At 40.5% G+C, this 25,159-nt stretch overlaps 1 protein-coding gene across 7 annotated transcripts in view; it reads left to right on the top strand.

Annotated features, from left to right (window-relative positions):
* The window catches only part of ep400 (E1A binding protein p400), a 160,951-nt gene that overhangs the window by 45,235 nt on the left and 90,557 nt on the right, over positions 1-25,159 (top strand). For all 7 annotated transcript variants that reach the window (XM_060843381.1, XM_060843384.1, XM_060843387.1 and 4 more), the window contains 15 exons: positions 2,426-2,865; positions 3,982-4,305; positions 6,139-6,324; positions 7,803-7,943; positions 10,542-10,623; positions 10,784-10,830; positions 11,086-11,158; positions 11,248-11,337; positions 11,848-11,964; positions 12,139-12,344; positions 12,431-12,608; positions 14,528-14,664; positions 15,243-15,412; positions 16,853-17,027; positions 19,368-19,504. In XM_060843381.1, coding sequence (XP_060699364.1) covers positions 2,426-2,865; positions 3,982-4,305; positions 6,139-6,324; positions 7,803-7,943; positions 10,542-10,623; positions 10,784-10,830; positions 11,086-11,158; positions 11,248-11,337; positions 11,848-11,964; positions 12,139-12,344; positions 12,431-12,608; positions 14,528-14,664; positions 15,243-15,412; positions 16,853-17,027; positions 19,368-19,504 — 2,503 coding nt within the window. The remainder of the gene's footprint in view (positions 1-2,425; positions 2,866-3,981; positions 4,306-6,138; positions 6,325-7,802; positions 7,944-10,541; positions 10,624-10,783; positions 10,831-11,085; positions 11,159-11,247; positions 11,338-11,847; positions 11,965-12,138; positions 12,345-12,430; positions 12,609-14,527; positions 14,665-15,242; positions 15,413-16,852; positions 17,028-19,367; positions 19,505-25,159) is intronic.

The raw sequence follows: 25,159 nt of genomic DNA on the forward strand, positions 1-25,159 counted from the left end.
CATGTCAAGTCACATGTAATGCTACAGGCTGAATTTAGCATTGAACTAATATTTACAGGCCAGTCAGGTGCATTATGGTTGGGAGAACTTTTCCTGATTTATCAGTCAAGATCTATGCAAGAAACATAGACAATATCACTGTGTATAAACATTTCAGTGTTGCTGTCAGTGCTTGAAGTCAGTCCCTAACTGATTCCAGCATATCATCAGGCTTGCACATTCTGTAAGTGGCTCTGCAGTTTTAAAACTACATCTGTCAAAGCAAACCTCCCAACAAACATTGGATGGCTTACCTCCATTCTAAACCCTCTGAACCACCCAATTGCTCTTAAAATAATGCTTACTATTCTATAACGCCTTATTGCATCATAATGTGTGAAACAGAGAAGTGCATTGACAGTTGTTACATAGCCTACATAACAATCACTTCAATCTTAATAAGTTTCACCTTGTACAGCATAATATTTACTCAGCAAAGGAAAAAAATGCTTTATCTTCACTGACTGGGCACACATTAGCTTCTTCCAAACTGTATGAAGTGAGAGCGTGTTTCTTGGTGCTTTGAAACTGTACCTCTGGAGAGGGAGCCTGTGGGGAATTTGTGGTGTAATTCAACTTTTGTCTGAGTGACGTGTTCTGTTTTCTTTAACTCTCATTTCCCAAGATAGATATCTGAGCATGTTGGTGGGTATTGAGTCGGTCTTTGTCTTCCTTGCAGTTCCTGTATGTTGCCAGAGCTGTAAGGTCAAACTGTATAGGTGGGTTAACTTGCACTATGTGTAGTGCGCAACTTGTTCCAGTCTGCCGTTATTGACATGTTCTTGTCTATTTGCTGTTTTTCTAAGTCATTAACAGGTCATTAACTGAACGTGCATGCTTAAATTCCCAGAATGACCAACGTTTGTTTTGTACAAAATTTGAAGGTAAATAGACTAATTTGAAAATGAAGTGCTTATAATTTGCAGGTGACTTGAGTGGTAAGTTTCTTTCTATATCCACTCCGCTAGGTTCAAACTGCTCATGTAAAGCTTCTGCATCGCCTTGTGGATTCTGTTTTACGTTATTTAACTTTGTAAATTAATGGTATCATACGTATCTTTCACAGAGCCGTTATGGCAGGAATAGGGGGGACTGTATATTTGACATTTAGAGTGAAAAAAGGCTGTTTCTTTCAGCATTTGATTTTCTGCTTCCTGCTCTTTTCCTGCACCAGGAACCCAATAATCATAATTGCATTTACAATTCTGCAGTCTCACAAACAGTTTAGTTGTAGATATCACCATCATAACCCCCGACATGAACTTTACTTACAGGTTTGAGACAGCCCTGTGTTTTATCTGTTTAAATCGGATTGAATCCTCTAGGGTTGAGCTGGCTCAGTAAATTTGCTTCTGTGAAATTTTACAATGGTTTATTGAGTTAATTTACTTCTGGTATCAGTAAACTATTTTTTTAAAACTTCAATAGAGCATGATGACAGAAAAGCCAGTGTTGAATTTCGACAAGGAATTCTGTGCCAAGAATTATTTTATTCCCTTTCGTCAAGTGTGCTGACAAGGTTCAGTTTGATTTCAATCAGGTTTGGTTTTAAGAATTACTTTACATCAAGGGCATCTTTTATGAGATATTTGGGAATTGAATAGCTCTATATAGGAATTTAAGAAGAACTGTTATGTAGTAGAGAAGCACAGGTTTGATCATGCAACTTGGAAGGAGTGTATTTGGCCCATTTTGTCCGTTTTGCCTCTTGGAAGGAGCAATCTAATTAGCCTCATTGTCCATAACTCTGCAACGTTAATGTTTATCCAGTCTCTTTTTGAGTGTTGCTATTGAATTTGCTTCCACTACCCTTTCAGACAGTTCACTTTAGATCATCAGACCTCTGTGTTGTATTCTTAGAAAGGTAATCTCATCTCCGGTTACTTTACCAGTTTTTAAAATTCATTACCAAATTGTTATCAGCACTCTCTGGCCATGGAAACCAGTTTCTTCTCGTTCACTCTATCCAAAACTCTCATGGTATTGGACATAAGTACATCTGCCCTTTTAACCTTTTCATTTCCAACTTCTCATGTTCCACTCCATGACTGGTGTTCTTCACCCTGGTGAATTTTCTCTGCTCCCTCCCTGAGGTGTTGATGTCTTTCTAAAGGTGAGATGTCCAGAACTGGTCACAATATTGCCAGCTGATGTCTAACCAATGTTGTCTAAACAGTTAGTGTAACTTTTATGCTCTATTTCACTGTTTATGAAATCCAGGATCTCATAGATTTTGTTTTTAGCACTGCTTCACAGTCTGACACTATGGATGATATTTATACTATGTTAATTGCATACATTCACCATTCACTAGAAGTAAATGACTTTGTTAAGACAAGAACAAATAATGCTAACTCTACGTTCTCTGTGCTTCACATTTCCTTAGGTGGAATGCCCCCTACTCCTCAGACGATACAGCTTGGTGGCCAGAAACAAAACCAACAGCAATACGACCCTTCCAAAGGACCTCCAGTGCAGAACGCAGCTAGCCTGCACACGCCTCCACCCCAGCTGCCTGGCAGACTGCAACCTTCAGTTATGCCATTGACATCACTCCCAGCTACTATTCAGTTGACACAACAACACGTGGTCGAAACCCAACTGCAACCCCATCCCCAGCTTCACACCCAGCCTCTTCTCCAGCCCCAACCTCAGCCTCAAAATCTTCCACAAATCAAGGCTCAGCAGCAACCTGTTTCTCTTTCTCAGTCTCAGACCCAGCTTCAAGTTCAGCTCCAGCAGCAGGTGCAAGCTCCACTTCATGTGCCGATGCAAACCCAACCGTCAGCACAACTTCAGTCACAAGCACACCTTCCTCAACAGCAGGTAAATAATACTGTGTGAAGGTGATATGTGCGCCAAATGTATTGATCAAGATGAAGATTACCTTTTTAAACTGTAATGATTCAAGCAGAAACCAAAGACATGTTGACATCTGTGAATATACTTCACTGTAGCTACTTTCTGTGCTTCCATTAGTATCATAGTTTCTAGCTTTATCTAACTATTTTGTAATTCTGGCATTCATTATTCTAATTACAATCACAAACATAATCAGAAATTGCTGGAAAAACTCAGCACGTCTGGCAGCATCTGCAGAGAGAAAGCAGAGTCCATCATTCTGGTCAGTGACCCTTCAAAACTTTATGCACTCCATTGTTTATCTCAATGTATCAGCAAAGCCTATTCTTTGCTCATTGTGTGATTATCCAGTTGCTCTTTGATACAATTGATATGATTTGCCTCAACTACTCCCCATGGCAGTCAAAGTATGTGTGGAGAAAGTGGGAACAGGGTGCTGAATTGAATGATCAACCATCATCATATTGAATGATGGAACAAGCTTGCTCATGCTGCTATTTTCCGTGCAGCCCTTATGCAAAATTATTTGCTTCTAGTTCCCAGATTGGGAATCTAGACAAATGTACTCTTGTGTTTTGTAAAAGAAATATTGTTAACCTGTATTGTTGCTTTTAGCAGATTTGTCATTCTGTATCCCTAGATATTTTGCTCCTATATCTAGCATCCAAAGAGTATATGATCTCCTTATTTGATCTGCTGGAATGAATTATATCATATTGATCACTAATGTTTGCTGAATATATCTCCATTAATGTAATCTTTTATTTGCGGTAGTCTGCTTCTGTACTGCATCATTGGTGTGTGCAGCTGTAATACTCTTGCCCTACTCATTGGAGGATCTCCTGTCGAACACCTTCTTTAGATAATTCTCTCTGTTCGTGCCATTACTGCTTCATTTCCCCGATTTGATTTCCATTTATTTAAGCACGACCTTGTCAAGTGTTTTTAAAGTGTTCATGAACTTGCCTGAGTGCTACAGAAATGCAAGTATGTGTTGTGATATTTATACAAAGAATTTGCTGCTTCTGTCAAAAATGTGTTAAATCACCATTTTATATTTACATTTCTGATTTTGTACAGACTGTGACGCTGATGCGATCGACAAGTGACTCTGGCCAGGCATGCCAACGATTGATTGCTAATTCACTGCCTACCTCATCTGTGCCACAAGTGACCCTTTCAGGGACAATATCTTCTGCGCCTGTACATCAAGCATTGACTAATAGGACTCCCCTGGCTGCAGGCAGGCCAGTGTCGCCAATCTCTCAATCCAAGCAAATGGGATTGGTTAGTTTATCTGTCACGGTACCACCCAAAGCCCAAGTGCTGTTACAGAATTCCTCACTAGTTTCACAGGATAGCACTACAAACGCAAAAGATAAAGTTGTTGAACAGGTCAAACAGGTAGGCCATTAACTTGTAATTTAGATGTTTCATCCTGGCATTCCTGCCTGAATGATCTGATTGCTTAGCTTTTACATCATAGAGAAAGAAATGGAAAGATCTCTTGAAATGGTGTGATGCATTTAGGTGGGAGGGGCTTGAGAGGAAGTTAAACACTGGCCTATACTATCTTTGGCCTGTTTCTGTGCTATAACATTATGCACTGAAAACTTTTATGCTTTACGCTGTTTGATTTTAGTTTAAGAATGAGTCTAATGTGTTACTGATTGCTGTGTACCAGGAATTCGGTTTAATATAGCGTGGTGAAAAGCATATAAAATATTTTTTCCAATTTTGATGGTTGGAGTAGTTTAAAGAAAAAGGCAGGGTGATGTGGGTTACTTTTAAATTAGGAATAGTGATCTAAATCCAGCATTTCTCACAAAGGGTGTGACTGTAGCCCTCTGCTGTGTTAATAGAATAAGATATTTGTACTTTTGGGTTTTTGACAGCTGGTTCGATACATAAAGTTTCACAGCAAAGGACTCTGAGTTCAGTTCAAAAAAGTCAGACATTGAGTTCAGAAGTGAGTTGTCTTTTCTCTCCAAGAGGAGTAGTTTTTTCAGTTTGAGGAAGCCAGTTACTCCAGCAGAAGTGTGTAGCTTGAGGAGCCTCCTGGCTTTTGGATAGAAATCTGCAAGTCATTAGAACTGAGAAAGTTTAGGTCTTCAAATTTGGAAAAGATTCCTGACAGCAGATCTGGAAATGACTCATCACTTTGTCTCCATCTGTCAGAATCTGCAAGAGTGGAGTCTTAGATGGTATTGGGAAACAGTTTGAAACTTCATTATGATATTTGCATTAACATCTTTTTGTTGATATATGTGCATGTTACTTGGTTTGTTCAGTTTTCTTATTTTGTGTTGTGTTGTTAAAGAACACCTTGTAGCCTTGTGTGGATATGTTTTAGAAAGTAACCACTGTTACTTAACTATAATATTTAAAAGATATGATCTATCAAAGCCTGGTTTCATTCTGGGATGTGACATGTCCTGTAGTATCCATCAATTGGGATCAAGACAATACTGGGAGAAAAAGGTTAGAGGAGGTTCTTAATTTGACTGATGTTTTATTATTTGTACTTGGATTATTTTTAAGTGAATGGCACAAGACAGTACTTCTTCAACTCCTTGAGGGGCTTAGTATACTGTCAATTACGAGTAGGCCTTCCCAATCTCAACAGAATTCAAAAAAGGGGTGCCACTTCAAGGACTTCAAATTTTCTGGGTATTGGGCAAGACATCCAGGGCTTTGGGGATTGCGTGTTACCCGTGCATTGGATCACTTTTGTTATTGAACAAATATGATGTTTCAGTGTGCAACATCAGCAATTAGTTGTGCCAAGTAAGTTGACCACCTCTTAGCTGATGTTTGCACTATATTCTTTGGAGTTTAGAAGAATGATAAGTAAGCATGCAAAATCCTGACAGGACTTGGCAGGATAGATGCCGGAAAGATGTTTCCCCTCGCTGGGGTGGTGCAAGAAGCAGGGGACACAGTCTCAGTAAGTATCAAGCCATTTAAGATGGGTGAGGAGGATTTTTTTCATTCAGAGGGTAGTGAATCTTTGGCATTCTTTATCCCTTAGAGCTGAGGCTCTGTCATTTAAAATGTTGAAGAGTGGGGGAAAACGGGTGAGCATTCAGCTGGGACTGTGAAACTTTGAAGGAATACAAAGCTCCAATCTATCTCTCTTTATTCTGCATAGATCTCAAGTTGCACCAGGTTTAGTATTTATCAATTGGAGTTCTGTGGACTTTGTTAATTTTGCCCTAATGCACTTTTCATTAATAGGAAAATCAGATACATCAACGAATTGCTGAACTTAGGAAAGAGGGGTTGTGGTCACTGAGGAGACTGCCACGACTTCAGGAAGCACCACGGCCAAAGTCTCACTGGGACTACCTATTGGAAGAAATGCAATGGATGGCTGCAGATTTCGCTCAAGAAAGGAGGTGGAAGATGGGCATTGCTAAAAAGGTAAACTAGTATCTGATATAAATGAAGAACATATGTATCTGCAACTAATTACACTTCTCTAAATACCTCCCAAGACTGCAAGAAACTACAGAGAGTCATGAACTCAATTGATTCCATCTATACTACCCGCTTCCTTGTGAAAGCAATCAACACAATCAAAGAGCCCCTCACCCCAACTATACTCTCTTCCGTTGGGTAGAAGATGTAAAAGTTTGAATATACATATGAACAGATTCAAGGACAGCTTTTTTCCCTGCAATTATCAGACTTTTGAACAGACTTCTCAAATGTTAATTCTGATCTCTCCATCTCTGCACCTTCTCTGTGGCTGTAACATTGTATTCTGTGCTCTGTTCTGCTACCCTGATACACTTTATGTAGTACAATCTGCCTTGTAGCACACAAAGCAGCATATTTAACTGTATTTTGGTACACATGACAAGAATAATCCAATCAATCATAAAATTACTTCCTGTCGATAATTTTTCTTGCTGCTGAGCTGACCTACGACATTCATGTACAACGATAGCTTCCAAAACTGGAAGTCAATGTTGAGTGCACAGATCTTCTGAAGGAATATTGCCATAGAGTTTTTCAAGTGCATTTTCACTGTTATATGGGTAAACACAGCAACTAGTTGGCATACAGGAAGGTCCGTAAACAGTGACAGACAACATGTCCCTTTGGTTAATTTTTGGTTGTGCTGCTTGAGAGGATTTATTTGTCCCAGAGCACATCAGAAATAATTAATTGGCCATTCAGTCTTGAGGTTGTCAAGTGGCACCCTACAGATTCAAGTTGTTTTCTTTAAATGAGAGATCTTTGTGCCATTAATCTATGATAGTCATGGATAAATTCAGTAGGGAATTCAGGATCAGTGTCTTTATCCGGGAACTTGGAGGTGCCATTGTTGGCCTGGGGTGGACAAAAAATCACACAACACCAGGTTATAGTCCAACAGGCCTGTTTGGAAGCATTACATTTTTGGAGTGCTGCTTCATCATCAGGTCACCTGATAAAGGAGCGGTGCTCCAAAAGCTAGTGCTTCCAAATAAATCTGTTGGACTATAACCTGGTGTTATGATTTTTAACTTTATCCAAGGAGTGGTGAAAACATGGAACTCATTGCCACGTAGAGTGGTTGAAACAAATAATATGATGCATTTAAGTAGAGCTCAGATAAACATGCGAGGCATAAAGAATAAGAATGTTATGCTGGTGGCGCAGGTGAACATGTCAGAAGAAAATTTGTGTGGAGCAGAAGCGCCAGCATGAATTTGTTGAGTCAAATGTCCTGATTTTGTACTTAAGAAATAAATATGGATTTTCTTAATTTAACAGAATTACCGTTTGCTCGGTGAGTATTGAATGCTATGTGTGTACCTAGATATTGGAAGGATGTTTTTATTAACTTCGATTATCTAAATCAATACTGATTCTTAAAAAGATAACCACCAGTAATCCTTCTTTTCACCTAGCTTGCACGAACTGTTGTGCGTCATCATGAAGAACAAAAGCTGAATGAAGAAAGAGCAAGACGAGAAGAACATGCTAAACTAAGACGGAAAGCTGCTGCAGTTGCTCGAGATGTGCTGCAATTTTGGTGTAATATTGAAAAGGTATAACAATGAAATATTATTATTAATTATATCATTAAAAATCAGAAACAGATATTTACATGTTCCAAAAAGTACCTGCAATGCCAAGCTTCCCTAATTAACATCACTGTTATTGGTGGTTGTACCTTCAACTGCCTCTTCTCTAGGCCCTGGCATTGTCTTCCTAAATCACTCCATCTTTTCGCAGTTCTGGTGTACTGCAGTGTGTTGTGGCCCTTTTGAATAGTGTCCTGATGCAGCTTTCTTTGTGTGTGTTGGGGTGGTTACTTTCATAGTTTAAGACTTGGTCTGTGTGTGTTGGTTTCCTGTGTACCCTTGTGGTGAATTCTCCGTTGGGTGTTCTCTCTACTAACACGTCTAGGAATGGGCGTTGAATGCGAAAAGAGGAAGAGGAACATCTATACAAGGTATTCGCCAAAAACGGATACCCACGCAACTTTATCACCAGATGCCTAAGAGATAGACCGAGGAACGAGGACATGCCACAACCAAAAGGACTAGCCACTCTACCATACGTCAGGAGCGTCTCAGAACTGACAGCCAGACTACTGCGACCCTTAGGACTCATAACAGCACACAAGCCAACATCCACGCTCAGACAACAACTCACTAGAACAAAGGACCCAATACCCAGCATGAGCCAAACTAACGTAGTTTACAAAATACCATGCAAGGACTGCACAAAACACTATATAGGACAAACAGGAAGACAGCTAACAATCCGCATCCATGAACATCAGCTAGCCACAAAACGACATGACCAGCTATCTCTAGTAGCCATACACTCAGACAACCAGCAACATGAATTTGACTGGGAAAACACCACTATCATAGGACAAGCCAGACAGAGAACAGCCAGAGAATTCCTAGAAGCATGGCATTCATCCCCAAACTCCATCAACAGACACATTGACCTGGACACCATATACAAACCACTACAGCTGAAACTGACACCCGGAAACGGCAAGAACATCCATCAACAGACACATCGACCTGGACCCCACATACAAATCACTGCAGCTGAAACTGACACCCGGAAGCGGCAAGAACAAACCAATACAAATACCGGAAGAAACATCAAAGCAGCGCTTCACACGAGGCTCCAACAGCACTGATGATGTTCCCTAGCCAGGGAACGAAACGTTTGCAGCAAAAACTTCCAGCTTGGCGAACAGAACCACAACAACGGACACCCGAGCTACAAATCTTCAATCAGATTTTAAACCTTCTCATATGATCCATCTTAAAATCTACCTCTATGACCAAACTTTTGCTCAGTCTGTTTTGTTATCTCGTGTAGCTTACTGTTAAATTTTATTTGGTTATCACACCTATGAAACCATTTGAGACATTGTTTGTATTAAAATATTATGTGCTATATTAATGCAAGTAGTTGTTGCTCTTTAGCTAATCATGCAGGCATTTGGTAATTGATGTGTTTTTGTTCGGTTGAGTAGTCAAATGATATGATTAGCAATGATGCTGTTTGTTTCCTAATCGACCTGTTTGGACATGTTATGACACACCTTTTGTGGCAGGTGGGATTTGAAACTGGACCTATAGGTTCATGTTTGCTTGTCAGATTTGGCTGATCATAGATGAGGGTTGGTCTGTAATCAATTTATTAATTACAGATTTGAAACCTGTTTGCTGCAGTTCAGATCCCACAGCACCTGTGACTGTGCAAAGTGAACACAGCGTTTGGTTTTGATAGGGTTGGATGTCAGACAACACCAGATTATAGCCCAATAGGCTTATTTGAAATCACAAGCGTTTGGAGTGTTGCCTCTTCATGACAAAGGGGCAATGCTCCAAAATCTTGTAATTTCAAATAAACCTGTTGGCTTATAACCTGATGTTGTCTGGCTTCTGATGTTGTCAACCCTAGTCCAACACCGGCACCTCCACAGCATGGTTTTGATAATATGTTTTAATTCTTTTCAAGCGTTTGAAGAGAATTGGGATGAGAGAAAGAATTCCAGGGGATTGGAGAAAGTGGCTAGTTCTCTATGCTGCTTGGAATTTCTGTCTCTGATGGACTGCTTTAAAAGCCCACGAAGTACTCTAAACTGTGCCATCATCTTTATATGCTTTGACTTTAAATCACACTTGTCGCGTCATCACCTTCTCCTTCAAGAATTGATTAAGAACAAATAAAAGAAAGTAAACCAGAAATAAAATCTGAAAATGCTGGAGGAACTCAGCAACTCTGGCAGCATCTGTGGAGAGAGATGTTCCACAGATACTGCCAGATTGCGACGTTTCTCCAGCATGTTCCGGTTGTGTCTCAATGAAGACCAATCCTTGGGTCACGTCTCTCAATAGTTCCCACCTTGGTTTGATATTCATTTTTGGCTGATTACATCTTTGTGAAGTGTCTTGAGATGCTTTTTCACTAAAGACATCCTGTAAATGTTTTTGTATTTTCTAACACCTGACTATTCTTGACAGTGTAAATGGAAGGGGAAATCTTCTTGGGTAATCAGTATTTTTGGGTGAAACTGTTGTCATAAAAAATCATGTTTTACTCCAAATGTAGAGAACACTATTATACAGATTAGAAAAAGACTAACTGAGGTTTTTGCATTTTCTTTACAGGTTGTAGAAGTTAAGTTGCAGCTTTATATGGAAGAGCAGCGAAGAAAAGCATTACATTTACGGAGGGAATCATCAAACAGAGGTTAGAAGTATAGTTCAGCATCTTGTGTCAAAAATTATTGGGCTTGTATTTTGGCAGTTTCAGGCAGTAAATGAGAATGTATCAAAGTCATTTGTTGAGTTTAAACTTGTGTCTAAATGTTAGAATACTGCATTTGTAATATTTGGTTTTCTTATTTCAGGTCCAAACTCTGTATCTCCATGGCCTAAGTCAGAAAAGCCAAATGATGTAAGTTCTCAAATTGACTATTTGTATGTGAAAATGGTTAGACTGTAATGTTGTAGGGGTTTCTGTGCAGTATAAATAAAAAGATTTTTAAAAATTCAAGGTTTAGTGATTTATGTTTTTTTAACTAATTTTGGAGTTATTATCAACATGGACAAGTGCTTCAGTTCTTCTTAGTAAAGAAGGTTTTGTGTAATAGTTATAACAGTTGAAGCATGAGAAATGCTGATATGTGAACTGTGTATTTTTGATTTGTAGGATACATTGGGCAATGAAAGCAACAGGAAATCCAGTGATTCATTTGCTGGGGATGAAGCTGCTATGGAAACAGGTTTGTTCATAGGTTATTATCTGTCATTAAAAAGGTACCTATCTGCTTGCAGATGTATCTAAAACTGTGTTCCAACTTTCATTTTTCAGTGGAAGACTGTGAAGAAACAATCGAAGAACAAGAGGCTATTGAAGGCATTGTTGACCATCAGACTGAATTGGCCGATTTAGCCAAGCAAGGTAATGGGGCCACTTTAATCACTGAAGTTCAAGAGAGAAGCTGAAATGGAGATCACAACAATGATACTACAGTGTAAAGGATTAAGTTGCATAAACTTAGTTTGTATTCCCTTCCACTTAGTAACTGAAAAGGTCATCTAATTCAGGTGTTTAAAATAATTTTTTTGAAAAATATTTGTTTTGGTGTGGGAATCGAGAAAGAGTGGATATAATGTTAGTGCTAAGCTATTTTGGGTGGGGGAGAATCATGGAAACCTTTTACACGCGAAGTCTTGTAGAAATCTGTAAATCTCTACCTCAATAGGCTGTGAATGCTAGGGGATCACTTTCAGCTTTCACGACTGAACTCAGTAGATTTTGATAGTCAGGGTATGAAGGAGTATAGCACTTCAGCGGATGCTTGGAATTGAGCTCCAGCTCATTTGTGATCTGATGAATGGTAAGCAGCATTCAATGGCTGGTTGACTCTCGTATTCCTAATTTTAAGTGCAATTATTAATTTGCTTACAGCTGAAATCCCTCTGGAAGACCTTGTACGACAGTATGCTGGTGCTTATTCAGAAAACTTTGACTGGCCTGCTCCAGATTCTTCTGACAGTGAAGATGACGACGATGAGGATGTTGAAGGTGTGTTACCTCATGAAGACTTGTGGATGAATATAATTATTATTCAACTTCATCAGTGCATGATAAATTTAAGGCTCTTTCCTGCAATTTTCCTCATTTCTGTATGCTTAATACAAGCCACTTGGATATTTTGAAACTCAGTTCAGTGTGGATACTAATGAGACTCTGTTTCAGAAATGGCAGAGGAGTTTGATGCTGAATTTGACAGTCCGGAGCAAGAGGTGGCAATCGATTCTTTGCTGAGCGTAGACCAGTATAGAGTGGTGGAGCGAGTCCATACTAATCCGGCTGAGGGAAGGAGACCAAGAAAGGACATCGCTGAGGTTTCTGCTGCTGCTGAACCCATCCTGCCAAAGGGCACAGCTCGCTATGCATCCTCGGTAATTGTCTGTCTCAGGATAATTGTAGAGTTAAGTGGCTTTTTGATACAATGGTGTGAATGGTATACGATTTTATTTTTTGATAGGTGAGAAATGCTGCTCCTTTCTTGCTTCGTGGAACTCTCCGAGAATATCAGCAGATTGGTATTGATTGGCTAGCTGGTTTACATAGAAGAAAACTAAATGGAATCTTGGCTGATGATTCGCGTTTAGGCAAGACTGTGCAGATGATTGGTTTTTTAGCCCATCTCGCTGCCAACGAAGGTAGGCCAAATGCAGAACTCAAACTTGAATATTTTGTATAGAAGCTGGAGCTTTGTCATTTTGATATATGTAATTGGAAAAAATACATTTGAGTTTTGGGAGGACCTGAAAGCACAGTGGGTAGAGCAGCAGTCAAGTGGGCTTTTTAGTACTGACATTACAGCAACAGATTAAATAGAAGTTTTTATTGCTTCTTTATCCAATAAGACATGCATTCATACAGCGCCATTCAGGCCTTCAGGATACTGCAGATGTTTTATAGTCAGTGTTCTTTTGAGATACAGTTATTAATAAAATGGTGGGGAAAATGGCAACCACTTTATGAAGAGCAAGGTTCCTCAAACGCTTGTAAACTAAATGATCAGATTATTTGATTTTGCTGATATTGTTTACAGTCCAGAGTATTGGGGGAGAACTCCTTTGTCTTAAATGCAGACATATGAATTATCAGAAGTAGGCTATTTGACCATTCAAGACTGCTCTCCTATTCAATAAGATTGTGGTGGATCTATTTGTGTTTTGGGTGTAACCCTTCAGGACTAGTCGTAGATGTAAGGGGAGCTGTAGGTAAAGGGGGCAGGGTGATGAGGAAGGGATAGATGAAGACAGGAAAAGCCAAGACCTGGTTGGTGATGGGAGGTATGAATCCGGTTGGCAGCTGGAAGGAAGGATCAATCAGAGGAATGGAAGGGAGGGAAAGGGGCTGTGAAAGGAGTCGGATGATGGGAAGGGAGATTATTTGAAATTCGTGAACTGAAATGTTGAGTCCTCCGTGCTGTAGGCTGTCCAGGCAGAAGATGAGGTGTTGTTCCTCCAATTTGCGGTCTGATTCGTTGTGGCAATGGAGGAGGCTGAGGATGGTCATGTTGGAAAGGGAGTGGGAAGGGGAATGAAAATGTCTAGGAGGTTACTTTTTACCACCTTTTGAGGATCCACCCTGTGAGAGAACGGTTCCCTGGATCTCTGCCCTAAAAGTGCAGCTTCTAATTTTAAACCTGTCTCTCCTGGCTGGAGGCTCATCCACGTCTACTTTCTCAAGACTGTTCAAGATCTTAATCATTTCAATCAGGCCACCCGTCTTGTAGACTCCAGCCGGGGAACAGGCCCAGTCCATTGCAATCTTTCATTCTAAGACAACCCACTCATTCCAGATATGAGTTTAATATACTTCCTCTGAACGACCTCCAATGCATTTACATCCTTCCCAAAATAAGATCAAAATTGCAGGCAGCATTTAAAGGTATGGTCTCACCAATGAGACAATATGTCATCTCAAATAGATGCTGTGAGATCTTTTATTTCTATCTGAAAGGGCAAATGGATGGGTGATTTAATGTCTTTGCCAAAAGCAGTCTTTTGACCAGAACTACACTGGAGAATTGGACTAAATTTTATTTTCGTGCTCTAGGAGTAGTAGCAGAGGATAAATACTTTACATTTGTTCACAACTTGGTTCATATTGTTGCCACTTTAAATAAATCTCCCCTGAGAATCTCACCTAGCCTGGACTGCATATTGAGCGGTTTCACTCGATTCTTCAATAATCACAGAGCCAGAAATTGTATCTGCACCTAGTCAGTTTTATGTTCTGTTGTTCTGCGGAAAATAAAAGCTGAAACTGACTAAAGCGGAAACCAAGTTGCTTCACATCTGAAGAAAGGAGACGGAATTACATTGCGTTTGTCTTGAAAGTCAAACAACAACATTGACTATATTTAAGAGTATGAACTTATGGTTTTGAACTTCGTTTGAAGTGACTGGTTCATTTTTGTTTTCTAAATTTTCTATTTGGTTTTCAACTTGAAATACACACGTGTATGAAACCAATGTAATTGTCCTAATTATTTCAGATAAGTGTTTAATTTATTTGTGCGTATGTGGCCTGTAGGTTTTAATGTTGTGTGTGTTTTTGAATTAAGGCATCTGGGGTCCACATCTTGTTGTGGTGCGAACTTGCAAAATGCTTAATTGGGAAATGGAATTCAAACGATGGTGTCCAGGTCTCAAGATCATGATGTACTTTGGCACAAGGAAGGAACGTAGAGTTAAGAGAGAGGTAATCTTTTGTAATTCATTTGTTTCAGCTTTATCTAATCGGAAAGATTGAATAGCCTGAAACTGTTTATTTTTCCATAGAAGAGGGCCTAATGGAGGTCTTCAAAATTTATCAGAAAGTTCAATAAGGGTAGATTGAGAAAATATTTCCACTTACGGGAGGGGACCAAAACCTGTGATTGTAAATATAAAATAGTTTGTAAGAAATTCAAAAGGTATTTGGGAACTTCTTTTCACAGTGGTGAAAATTTTGAAGTTGTAAACCAAAGTAATGGTAGAGGTATATTGCACTGAAGTGTTTAAGGGAAAGCTGTATAAACACAAATTAGGAAAGAGTAGAAGAGTACGTTGATGGATTTTTAGTAAAACTGGGAGACTCATGTGGAGCATAAAAACTGGAGTGGATTAATGGGACCAAATGCCTGTTTCTGTGTTTTATGATTGTAATTAATTCCTTTGCTTTGGTTGTTAGTATGAGCTGGTTTTTTCCCCGATGTAAAAACTCTTAATCTATGTCTGATGATAATGTATAAATATTGGGAATGGAGTAGCTAAACTGTATATATTTATCAATTTCAGTGTTGGTTGGAACCCAAAGCCTTCCATGTATGTATAACCTCATACAAGCTTCTGCTAAAGGATCACCAAGCTTTCCGAAGGAAGAGGTGGAAATATCTAATACTGGATGAGGTCCAACAGCTCAGGAACACTACTGAACGACACTGGGAGGCCCTGTTCAATCTCAGGAGGTCTGTGTATATATTTATGGCAGTAACTAACTTTAACCTATTGCTGTAATTATGGTTATGTTTCAATTTAGGGAATGCATCTCTGTTTGAAAGCTGAGAGTAGAGATGATAAAATCCTCAGAATGTAGCATGTTATGATATTGTGTTCTAGGTGATTGACTTGCTGGAGTAGATAAAGCACAGCAGGTTAGGCAGCATCCAAGGAACAGGAAATTCTGGCCCGAAACGTCGAATTTCCTGTTCCTAGGATGCTGCCTAACCTGCTGTGCTTTAAACAGCAACACATTTTCAGCTCTGATCTCCAGCATCTGCAGTCCTCACTTTTTGCTGGAGTAGATATTGAGGTAAAAAAGGCACAAATATAAGGCTAAAAGGACTCCCTAAGAGTAGGTTTAATATAAAATTGCAGGATGGTAAAATCAACATGTTTAAAATTATTAAATTAATTAGGGTTTTTAGAGAGAATTAGTGATGAAGTCGTCCTCCAATAAGGCATTCCAGTCATAAAATTGGAGCCAGACTTTTTAGTGATAACCTCTGCAAGCAGTTGCTGTCTCAAAGAAAAGTGGAAATCTGGAACCTATAGTCCCTCAAAAAACTGAGGCTGGGGAGCCAGTTGAAAAGTTCCAAGACCTTTGTTGATAGATTTCTGTTTCTAAGGGTTATGGGATCAGGGTGGGTCAATGAGAACTTGGATAGGGATCAACCATTCTGTTAACGAATGAAAGAACCGCCTTGAGGGATGGAATAGCTCCTGTTCTAGTACGTCTTGCTCTTTAAAATACTCCAGAGGACTGAAGAAATAGGTCATTAGGTACCTTGAGTTTGCTCTGATGTTCAGCTAGGTCATGGCTGATCTACTGCAATGTCATTCTCCTGTACGGTCTCCATATCCCTTTAATCTTTCATATCTAGAAGCCTGAACTTTGACAACAAAATTGCCCTGGTTAAGTGAGGAACAATGAGCCACATGGACCAAAAGGTCCACGGTTTCATTGTAGCTGGGTGCACAAGATGAATGCTGTGGACCTGGGGTTAGGAGTGAGGGGCAATCAGTCAGCATTCCCACTTCTAGTTGTCTACCTAATTTCTAAGCTGAGAAGCATGCCGTCTTCTCCTGGCTGCACAGCAGGGCTGTTGTGATTTTAATGCCCAATAGGATTAAACAGCCCATTGACACTGACTCCCTGAATTTGCAACAGAACGACCAGTTGGATGAAATAATGGAATCTGGCAGTCATCTGGAACTCCTATCTTAGGTGAGTGGAGGGAGAGAGAGAAAGGGAGTAGTTGAAATTAGGAAGTTTTCATGCCAGCTGACAAGTGCAAAGGTGACATTTGATAGACTCCAATAGAACACACTTAGTTCTGGTAAGTTAGGTTTTTGAATAGTAATGGGATACAAATGGGTGAATTGAAAGCAAACTTTTCCTTTTTTAGTCAACAGCGTCTGCTTTTGATTGGAGCTCCTTTACAAAATACCCCGATGGAACTGTGGACTATGATGCATTTCCTGCTGCCTGGAATTTCCAGACCCTACCTGGATTTCCCTGTGAAAGTTGGCACAGATGAAAATCAGGACTATTGCCACAAATTGGTAATAAGAATGCATAGGGTAAGTGCAACTTCTGCTTAAATTTGAAAAAGAAAATGGCAAGATTGTAAAGGAATCTTGGCAGGCGATCTGAATGTGGAGTTTCCTGCCACTTCAGCAAATGGTGTCTTAGGGCAGTCAGCTGCAGAATGGCGAAGTGTGGGACGTGGCGATGGGAGGGAAAGTACAGTGACCAACTATATTTTCTTCAACATGGTTGAAGGCTTCACTAGTTTTGGAAGAGATTGTATGTCTTACACCTTGATTAGTTCACTATGCTTTCATTGCAGAAAGAGCCTAAATGAATCCGATTACTCTTTTTAAACTAACTTATCCTAATGTAGGGCAATTGCAGTTACTTGACAGAAGTAAGCAATTAGATTTTGTAGAATTTATGCTCCCAGAAAGTGCGCCATGTAATTCAGAAGTATGTTAGCCTTTGTCCTAAAAAGATTTATGTACAGGACAAAAAATATGAGACTGCACCTAAGGTGTTGAGTGCAGCTCTGGTGCCCTTGTCTGTGCAAGGATGTTTACTAGACAAGTCTGCAGCGTGATGTCCTTCATCAGGTTCCTGATGAAGAGTTTTTGCCCGAAACGTCGATTTTCCTGCACCTCGGATACTGCTTGACCCGCTGTGCTTTTCCAGCACCACTCTAATCTAAACTCAGGTTTCCAGCATCTGCAGTCCTCACTTATGCCCTGTAGGGTGATGTGACTGTCCTTGAGGAGAATGGATTATATTCTTAGAAGAATGAAGGATGATCTCATAAGAACTTACCAGAGTGAATGGAACCAGGTTGACCTCATTGACTGCGAGGCTGTTGCTTTGGGTTGTTCGCCTCGGCCAGTCAGGAAAGGCCTGGCTGACCAATATAACCAGAAGATTAGAATCTCCTCCGTTCAGGTGACTGACTCCGAGCTGGCTGGCCAAAGCCAATATAATGTGCACAAATAAATAGAGGGTGCCTTGGTGATGGGATACCAGCCTCTCTGCAGTTATTTCACTTACGGAATTCAGAAAGGGATAGAAACAATAGATGCTTCCTCTGACTATGGGATCTAGAATTGGGGAATAGTCTCAGGACAAAACTCAAACTATGTAGGACCAGACTAATTACTCCAGATGCCGAAATGATTGCCAGCGCATGTGCTAATGAGGCCAGTAAAGTCATTTGCAGCTGTCTTCACCAGGATGCTTCTGTGTCAGGATGCTGTGGACAGTCACTTATACTATTTGTTAGATTGTCTGTTACTGTGACAGGATTCCCTCCTGTTTAAGAAGAGAATTTCCCACATCCAGTGAGAGTGACAGCCCACCACGTTTTCCCCAAGGCCATTTTAGAGGTCTGTCATGATTTTCAGTGTTTTCCAAGTTTGGTGGAGATTTTCCTCTTTGGAGGGCAGACTGCAAATTTCATCCCATGAATCTGCTCCACCGTTCTAAATCATAGTAGACCATTTACCCCAATGCTACATTTCCACATCAGATCCACAACCCTCGATATCACTAGGAACTAGGAATACATCAATCGGTCTTAAACTGAGCTTCACAGCCCTCTGGGGTAAATAATTCCAAAGATTCCCATCCCCAGTGAAGCAGGTCCTCCTCATCTCAGTCCTAAATGACCGTCTTTATGCTGAATGCTACCACTAAATAGCTCACAAACAGCTTGATAGCAGAATGGCAGCTGCTTGCAACAAAGATGGCACCGACAGCTCCTGATTTTACTGAAATACTTTCTCATGCCCAAGTCACCATAAATACTGACTGGAAAGGAAATGAATTCACAAGGCGATATTGGACAGGAATTAGTTAATTAAATACACAGGCAGCTACGGCAGATCGTTCACCTACGAGCAGTCTGCTATGTGAATTCATTTCCTTTCCAGTCAGTATTTATGGTGACTTGGGCATGAGAAAGTATTTCAGTAAAATCAGGAGCTGTCGGTGCCATCTTTGTTGCAAGCAGCTGCCATTCTGCTATCAAGCTGTTTGTGAGCTATTTAGTGGTAGCATTCACCATAAAGACGGTCATTTAGGACTGAGATGAGGAGGACCTGCTTCACTGGGGATGGGAATCTTTGGAATTATTTACCCCAGAGGGCTGTGAAGCTCAGTTTAAGACCGATTGATGTATTCCTAGTTCCTAGTGATATCGAGGGTTGTGGATCTGATGTGGAAATGTAGCATTGGGGTAAATGGTCTACTATGATTTAGAACGGTGGAGCAGATTCATGGGATGAAAAACCTACACATTAAATAATCACATTTGCGCATAATTGCATTTTTTAAAATTACAAACCTTAAAATGTATGCAGAATCTAGAATCTAAAAGTGCTTAAATCTTTGCTTTTTAGATGATCCAGCCGTTCATTTTACGCCGATCGAAGAGGGATGTGGAGAAACAGCTGCCGAAGAAATATGAGCACATTCTGAAGTGTTGCCTGTCGAAGAGACAGAAAATCATGTATGAAGATGTCATGTACCAACCTGCGTAAGTAGTGTCTTTCATAAGATGCCTATTGAAAGGTGAAAGAAGTGAAACTATCACTGTATTCTAACAGATGAAATGCTTAACAGACAATCAATTTTTCAATGTATAATTTCAGTTACATCACACTGCAAATTTTTGCTATAAATTCTGTGTTACGATCGAGCCCTCCACTATCACCTGATGATGGAACGTTGCTCCGAAAGCTAGTGTGCTTCCAATTAAACCTGTTGGACTATTACCTGGTGTTGTGTGATTTTTAACTTTGTACACCCCAGTCCAACACCGGCATCTCCAAATCTTGAAAGGCAGTTTACTTTAGAGCTGAAAATGTGTTGCTGGTTAAAGCGCAGCAGGTCAGGCAGCATCCAAGGAACAGGAAATTCGACGTTTCGGGCATAAGCCCTTCATCAGGAAAGATTTGCTTTAGATGCCTGAATCTGAGCTGAATTGTAATGTTTTGCATATTAGTTACCAAAATTTCATAATGTAGGACTTCTCTAAGCCAGAGAAAGGCATTGATTGCCTGCTTCCTCCTCCTTCCCTCTCCAGTTTCTAATTGAAGTGAGGAGCTGGTTGGATGGCTGCAGATAATCCTCTCTGGCACCTCCACCTGAGGATCATCCTTGCATATGAATCTTTGGTAGACCTCTAGAATCGCAAAGAGTACCACAACCAAGTGTGAATCCTGACATATGTCAACATGTTGACCAAGAGACCATGACTAGATACTGCTTAATGACAGCAACTAGCTGTATTTATATGGTACATTTAATATAGTAAAATGACACACAAACGTAAATGGTACAATAGTAGTGGTGCTGTTAAAATTAGGGTTATTCAAGAAGTCAATGTTAGAGGAACACTGAAATCTTGACTAATTATAGTGCTGGAGGGGTTTAGAGATGGGGAGCCAGCATATATCAGTCAATATTGGGGTGAACGGTGAATGGAACTTGGTGCCAGTGGGATTTTAAATTCAGAGTGTAGAAGGTCGGAGCCCAGTCACAGGAATACACTTGAGAAGTCAAGTCTATAGATAACAAAGACACAGTGTAGGAACTGGGCTGAGGCAGGAGTAGAATCTGGTGATGTCACAAAGACATAAATGGGTGCTATTCATAGTGGGGCAGATGTATCATTGGAAACTCATCTCTGATTTAAATATGATATCAACGTTGTGAAGAGTCTAGTTTCAGCTTAAAGGCAGTCAGTTGGAGAAGGGGAAAGTTGGTAGTTGGGGAGTGCAGTTTATGACAAAGACTGATGATGATGATTTTTGTTTTTTTTAAAGAAAATGTATGTTCATTCAGTACAGGATATTCCACAAATAGCCTGAAAATTTAATGGTAGTGAAGGGTAGGTTGTGGGTGGAGAGAGATGGGAGTGGGGTTAGTAGGTTGAGATAGGGGTTGAAGTGCAGAGGTCATGCTGAGGAAGAAATAGGAGAAGTTGATTACTTGTTAAAACTGTTTCTGCATTTCTGGGTGATGTTACCTTGGGGTCATTGTGTTGATGGGAAGTAGTGTGTGTTCATGGCTAGTTTTTGTGATTACCACAGGTACTGGAGTAAAATTAAAAAAAATTGATTTTTTTGCCTATAAATGATTGGATAATCTGGAACTGGCTGATTACATCAACGGCATCAAAGACTTCCAAAAGGTTGAGGAAAGCAACAATGGATAGTTTATCTATGACCAGTGCATAGGATATAATTTTGTGATATTGAGAAGAACCGTTAAGTACATGTGACAGAGTGATATAATGCACCCTGCCTGCCTCTGAAACTCTGATTCATCCTGAGGGTGCTGAGGTCAGTAGTGAGATACTTCTTTCTGCCTGGGCAGCTGGTCCAGCGTAGACCAGAAATTGGACCTCACCTTATCCAACTGGTAGAAAAAACCAGAATACTTATTACTCTTTAGTGGGAGTGGGAGGAATGGTATCAGAGTACTCCATGCTCAACCTTCGCAGGACCCTACACCAAAACAGCCTCCTGTTCCATTCAGTGATAGTGGAGAGTTCTTTGCCCATTTCTTCCTTGGAAAGTTTATCTATCTTTCAGAAAATACTAAGGAATGTTATTTTCTTACCAATATCAGCATGTTGCTGGAAGCAAAATTGGACTGTCCTTGTCACTGGAGAATTTAGTCCTGTCAGACTCTTATTCCAATACTAGGTTTCTCTGGTATGGTGTCGAGATTTAGTATAATGATGTCCAAATATGTTTTAGAACTCGAATGGGTTACTTGGGTGCTGTCAGGGCACTGTCATTGGAGTATGTTAGTTTGTATCTGAAAATGGGGCGATGTGCTCAACATCTTTCATGGTTGATTTGGACTTTTGAACTGTTGGGGTTGAGAAACTAAATGTTTTAATGTTGTACACTCACCTCGTGGAGATTTTTCTCATTGGTTGTAAAGCTCTAACAATATTGCATTAGTGAACAGGCCAAAAATCAGATACCGTAGGATGTTATAGATACATTAACTGCTTTGAAATATTTTGTAACCAGGAACCAAATATGTACATTTCATAAATCTAGGAATGTAAATCAGTGAAGTTTCCCTGTAGTTTATCCCCATTTAGCAGAAATTTAAAGTCATTTTGCAGTGTTAAATGCGGAGTCATTTTAAAGCTGCGATGTAGTGTGTATCATATTGCAAACCCATTGAGATTATGCTGTGGTTCTGTTCGCCAAGCTAGGAATTTGTGTTGCAGACGTTTCATCCCCTATCTAGGTGACATCCTCAGTGCTTGGGAGCCTCCTGTGAAGCGCTTCTGTGATCTTTCCTCCAGCATTTGTAGTGGTTTGAATCTGCCGCTTCCGGTTGTCATTTCCTGCTGGCCGCTGCAGTGGTCAGTATATTGGGTCCAGGTCGATGTGCTTATTGATAGAATCTGTGGATGAGTGCCATGCCTCTGGGAATTCACTGGCTGTTCTCTGTTTGGCTTGTCCTCTAATAGTAGTGTTGTCCCAGTCGAATTCATGTTGCTTGTCATCTGCATGTGTGGCTACTAAGGATAGCTGGTCGTGTCGTTTTGTGGCTAGTTGGTGTTCGTGGATGCGGATCGTTAGCTGTCTTCCTGTTTGTCCTATGTAGTGTTTTGTGCAGTCCTTGCATGGGACTTTGTGCACTACATTGGATTTGCTCATGCTGGGTATCAGGTCCTTCGTCCTGGTGAGTTGTTGTCTGAGAGTGGCTGTTGGTTGTGTGCTGTTATGAGTCCTAGTGGTCACTGTAGTCTGGCTGTCAGTTCGTAAATGCTCTTGATGTATGGTAGTGTGGCTAGTCCTTTGGGTTGTGGCATGTCCTCATTCCGTTGTCTTTCCCTTAGGCATCTGTTGATGAAATTGCTCGGGTATCCGTTTTTGGCGAATACATTGTTCTTCTTCCTCTTTTTGCAGTTCTGGTGTACTGCAGTGTATTGAATAGTGTCTTGATGCAACTTCTTTTGTGTATGTTGGGGTGGTTGCTTTCGTAGTTTAGGACTTGGTCTGTTGTGTGTGGCTTTCCTGTATATCTTTGCGGGGAATTCTCTGTTCGGTGTTCTCTGTGCCATCACGTTTAGGAATGGGAGTCGGTTGTTCTTTTCTTCCTCTCTAGTGAATCGGATTTCTGTGAGTGTGGTGTTGATGATCCGGTGTGTGTTCTCTATTTCTGTGTTTTTAATGATTACAAAGGTGTCACCCACATATCTGACCCAGAGTTTGGGTTGAATTTGCGGTAAGACTGTTTGTTCTAATCTTTGCATTACCGCTTCTGCTATGAGTCCAGAGATGGGTGAGCCCATGGGTGTGCCGTTGATTTGTTCATATATTTGGTTGTTGAATGTGAAGTGTGTTGTGAGACACAGGTCCAGTAGTTTGAGTATGCTATCTTTGTTGATAGGTTCCCCATCCTGTTGTCTGTTCTGTATGTCCAGCAAGTTGGCTATTGTTTCTCTGGCTAGGGTTTTGTCGATAGAGGTGAACAATGCCATTACATCAAATGAGATCATAGTTTCTTCCTTGTCTATGTGTATATTTCTGATGATGTCCAAGAATTCCTGTGTTGATTGTATAGAGTGTCTGGGTCCGCTGATAAGGTGTTTCAGTTTCTGCTGTAGTTCTTTAGCCAGTTTGTGTGATGGTGTCCCTGGTAGTGATACTATGGGTCTGAGTGGGATGTCTGGTTTGTGCACTTTAGGTAGTCCATAGAATCTGGGGATGTTGTTGCTTTCAGGTTTCATTCTTTGTAGGTCAAACCTGGTTATCTGTCCGTTTTTTTTTAATAGATTTCTCAGTGTGTTGTTTGTCCTATTGGTGAGTAGGGTCAAAATCCCTCTTTTGGTAGGTGTTGGTACCTGCAAGTAGTTGTTGCGCTTTCTGGATGTAGTCTGCTTTGTCCAGGATGACCGTCATTCTGTCTTTGTCTGCTGGTAGTATGATTATGTTCTTATCGTTTCTTAGTGATTTTAGTGCTTCCCTCTTCTAGGTGTTGAGGTTATGTGTTTGCCTTTTCCTTGTTATCAGAGGTATGATACTTTGTATCACTGTGTGTTGTGTCTCTTCTGTCAGTCCATTGTTCCTGAGTGTGCATTCTAGTGCTGCTAGGAAGTGTACTGTCTTGGTGTCCCTGTGGTTGTAGTTAAGTCCCTTGGCCAGTATTGTTCTTTCCGTGTCTGTGAGCTGTCTGTGGGAGAAGTTTCTAACCCAGGTTTGTGTTGTGGTGTCCTCTCTGTTGTGTGTTAGTTTGGTCATTTTTTTCGTTTAGTGCTGTTTTTTGCAGTGTGTGGTCCTGTTCTGTCCTATGGTGATGGCCTGTTCTATGGTCCGGGTCCATTCCTGATTGGTGGTTTTTGAAATTAATGATTTTTGGCGCGCAATTTCTTGTCTGTATTTATGAAGTCTGTTGTGAGCGTCTGTAATCATTACCTGGATCATCCTGAATCCTTTCCGTCTGGCTGTGTCCCTGGCTTGTGGGTTGTTGACTGGTGGAGCAAAACCAATGTAATGTACAAATGCAGGGACTGCACAAAACACTACATAGGACAAACAGGAAGACAGTTAATGATCCGCATCCACGAACACCAACTAGCCACAAAACGACACGACCAGCTATCCTTAGGAGCCACACATGCAGATGACAAGCAACATGAATTCGACTGGGACAACACTACTATTATAGGACAAGCCAAACAGAGAACAGCCAGGGAAATCCCAGAGGCATGGCACTCATCCACAGATTCAATCAATAAGCACATCGACCTGGACCCAATATACCGGCCACTGCAGCGGACAGCTGGAACTGACAACCGGAAGCGGCAGATTCAAACCACTACAAATGCCGGAGGAAAGATCACAGAAGCGCTTCTCAGGAGGCTCCCAAGCACTGAGGGTGTCACCTAGACAGGGGACAAAACGTCTGCAACACAAATTCCCAGCTCGGTGAACAGAATCACAACAACGAGCACCCGAGCTACAAATCATTTCTCAAACTTTGACCATTGAGATTTTATTGCATGATGTTTTTATATTTAGCATAATATTCATTTAGTGATTGTGTCCTTCATATGATAATGCTTTGGAACTTGAAATTACACTGTTCATATGAATGAGTGCGCCAGGTTCATTTAAGTCATAGAAATCACTAATAAAGGCATAAACTGGCAGCA

The sequence above is a fragment of the Hemiscyllium ocellatum genome, chromosome 24 (genome assembly GCF_020745735.1).
Source record: "Hemiscyllium ocellatum isolate sHemOce1 chromosome 24, sHemOce1.pat.X.cur, whole genome shotgun sequence".
Lineage (NCBI taxonomy): Eukaryota > Metazoa > Chordata > Chondrichthyes > Orectolobiformes > Hemiscylliidae > Hemiscyllium > Hemiscyllium ocellatum.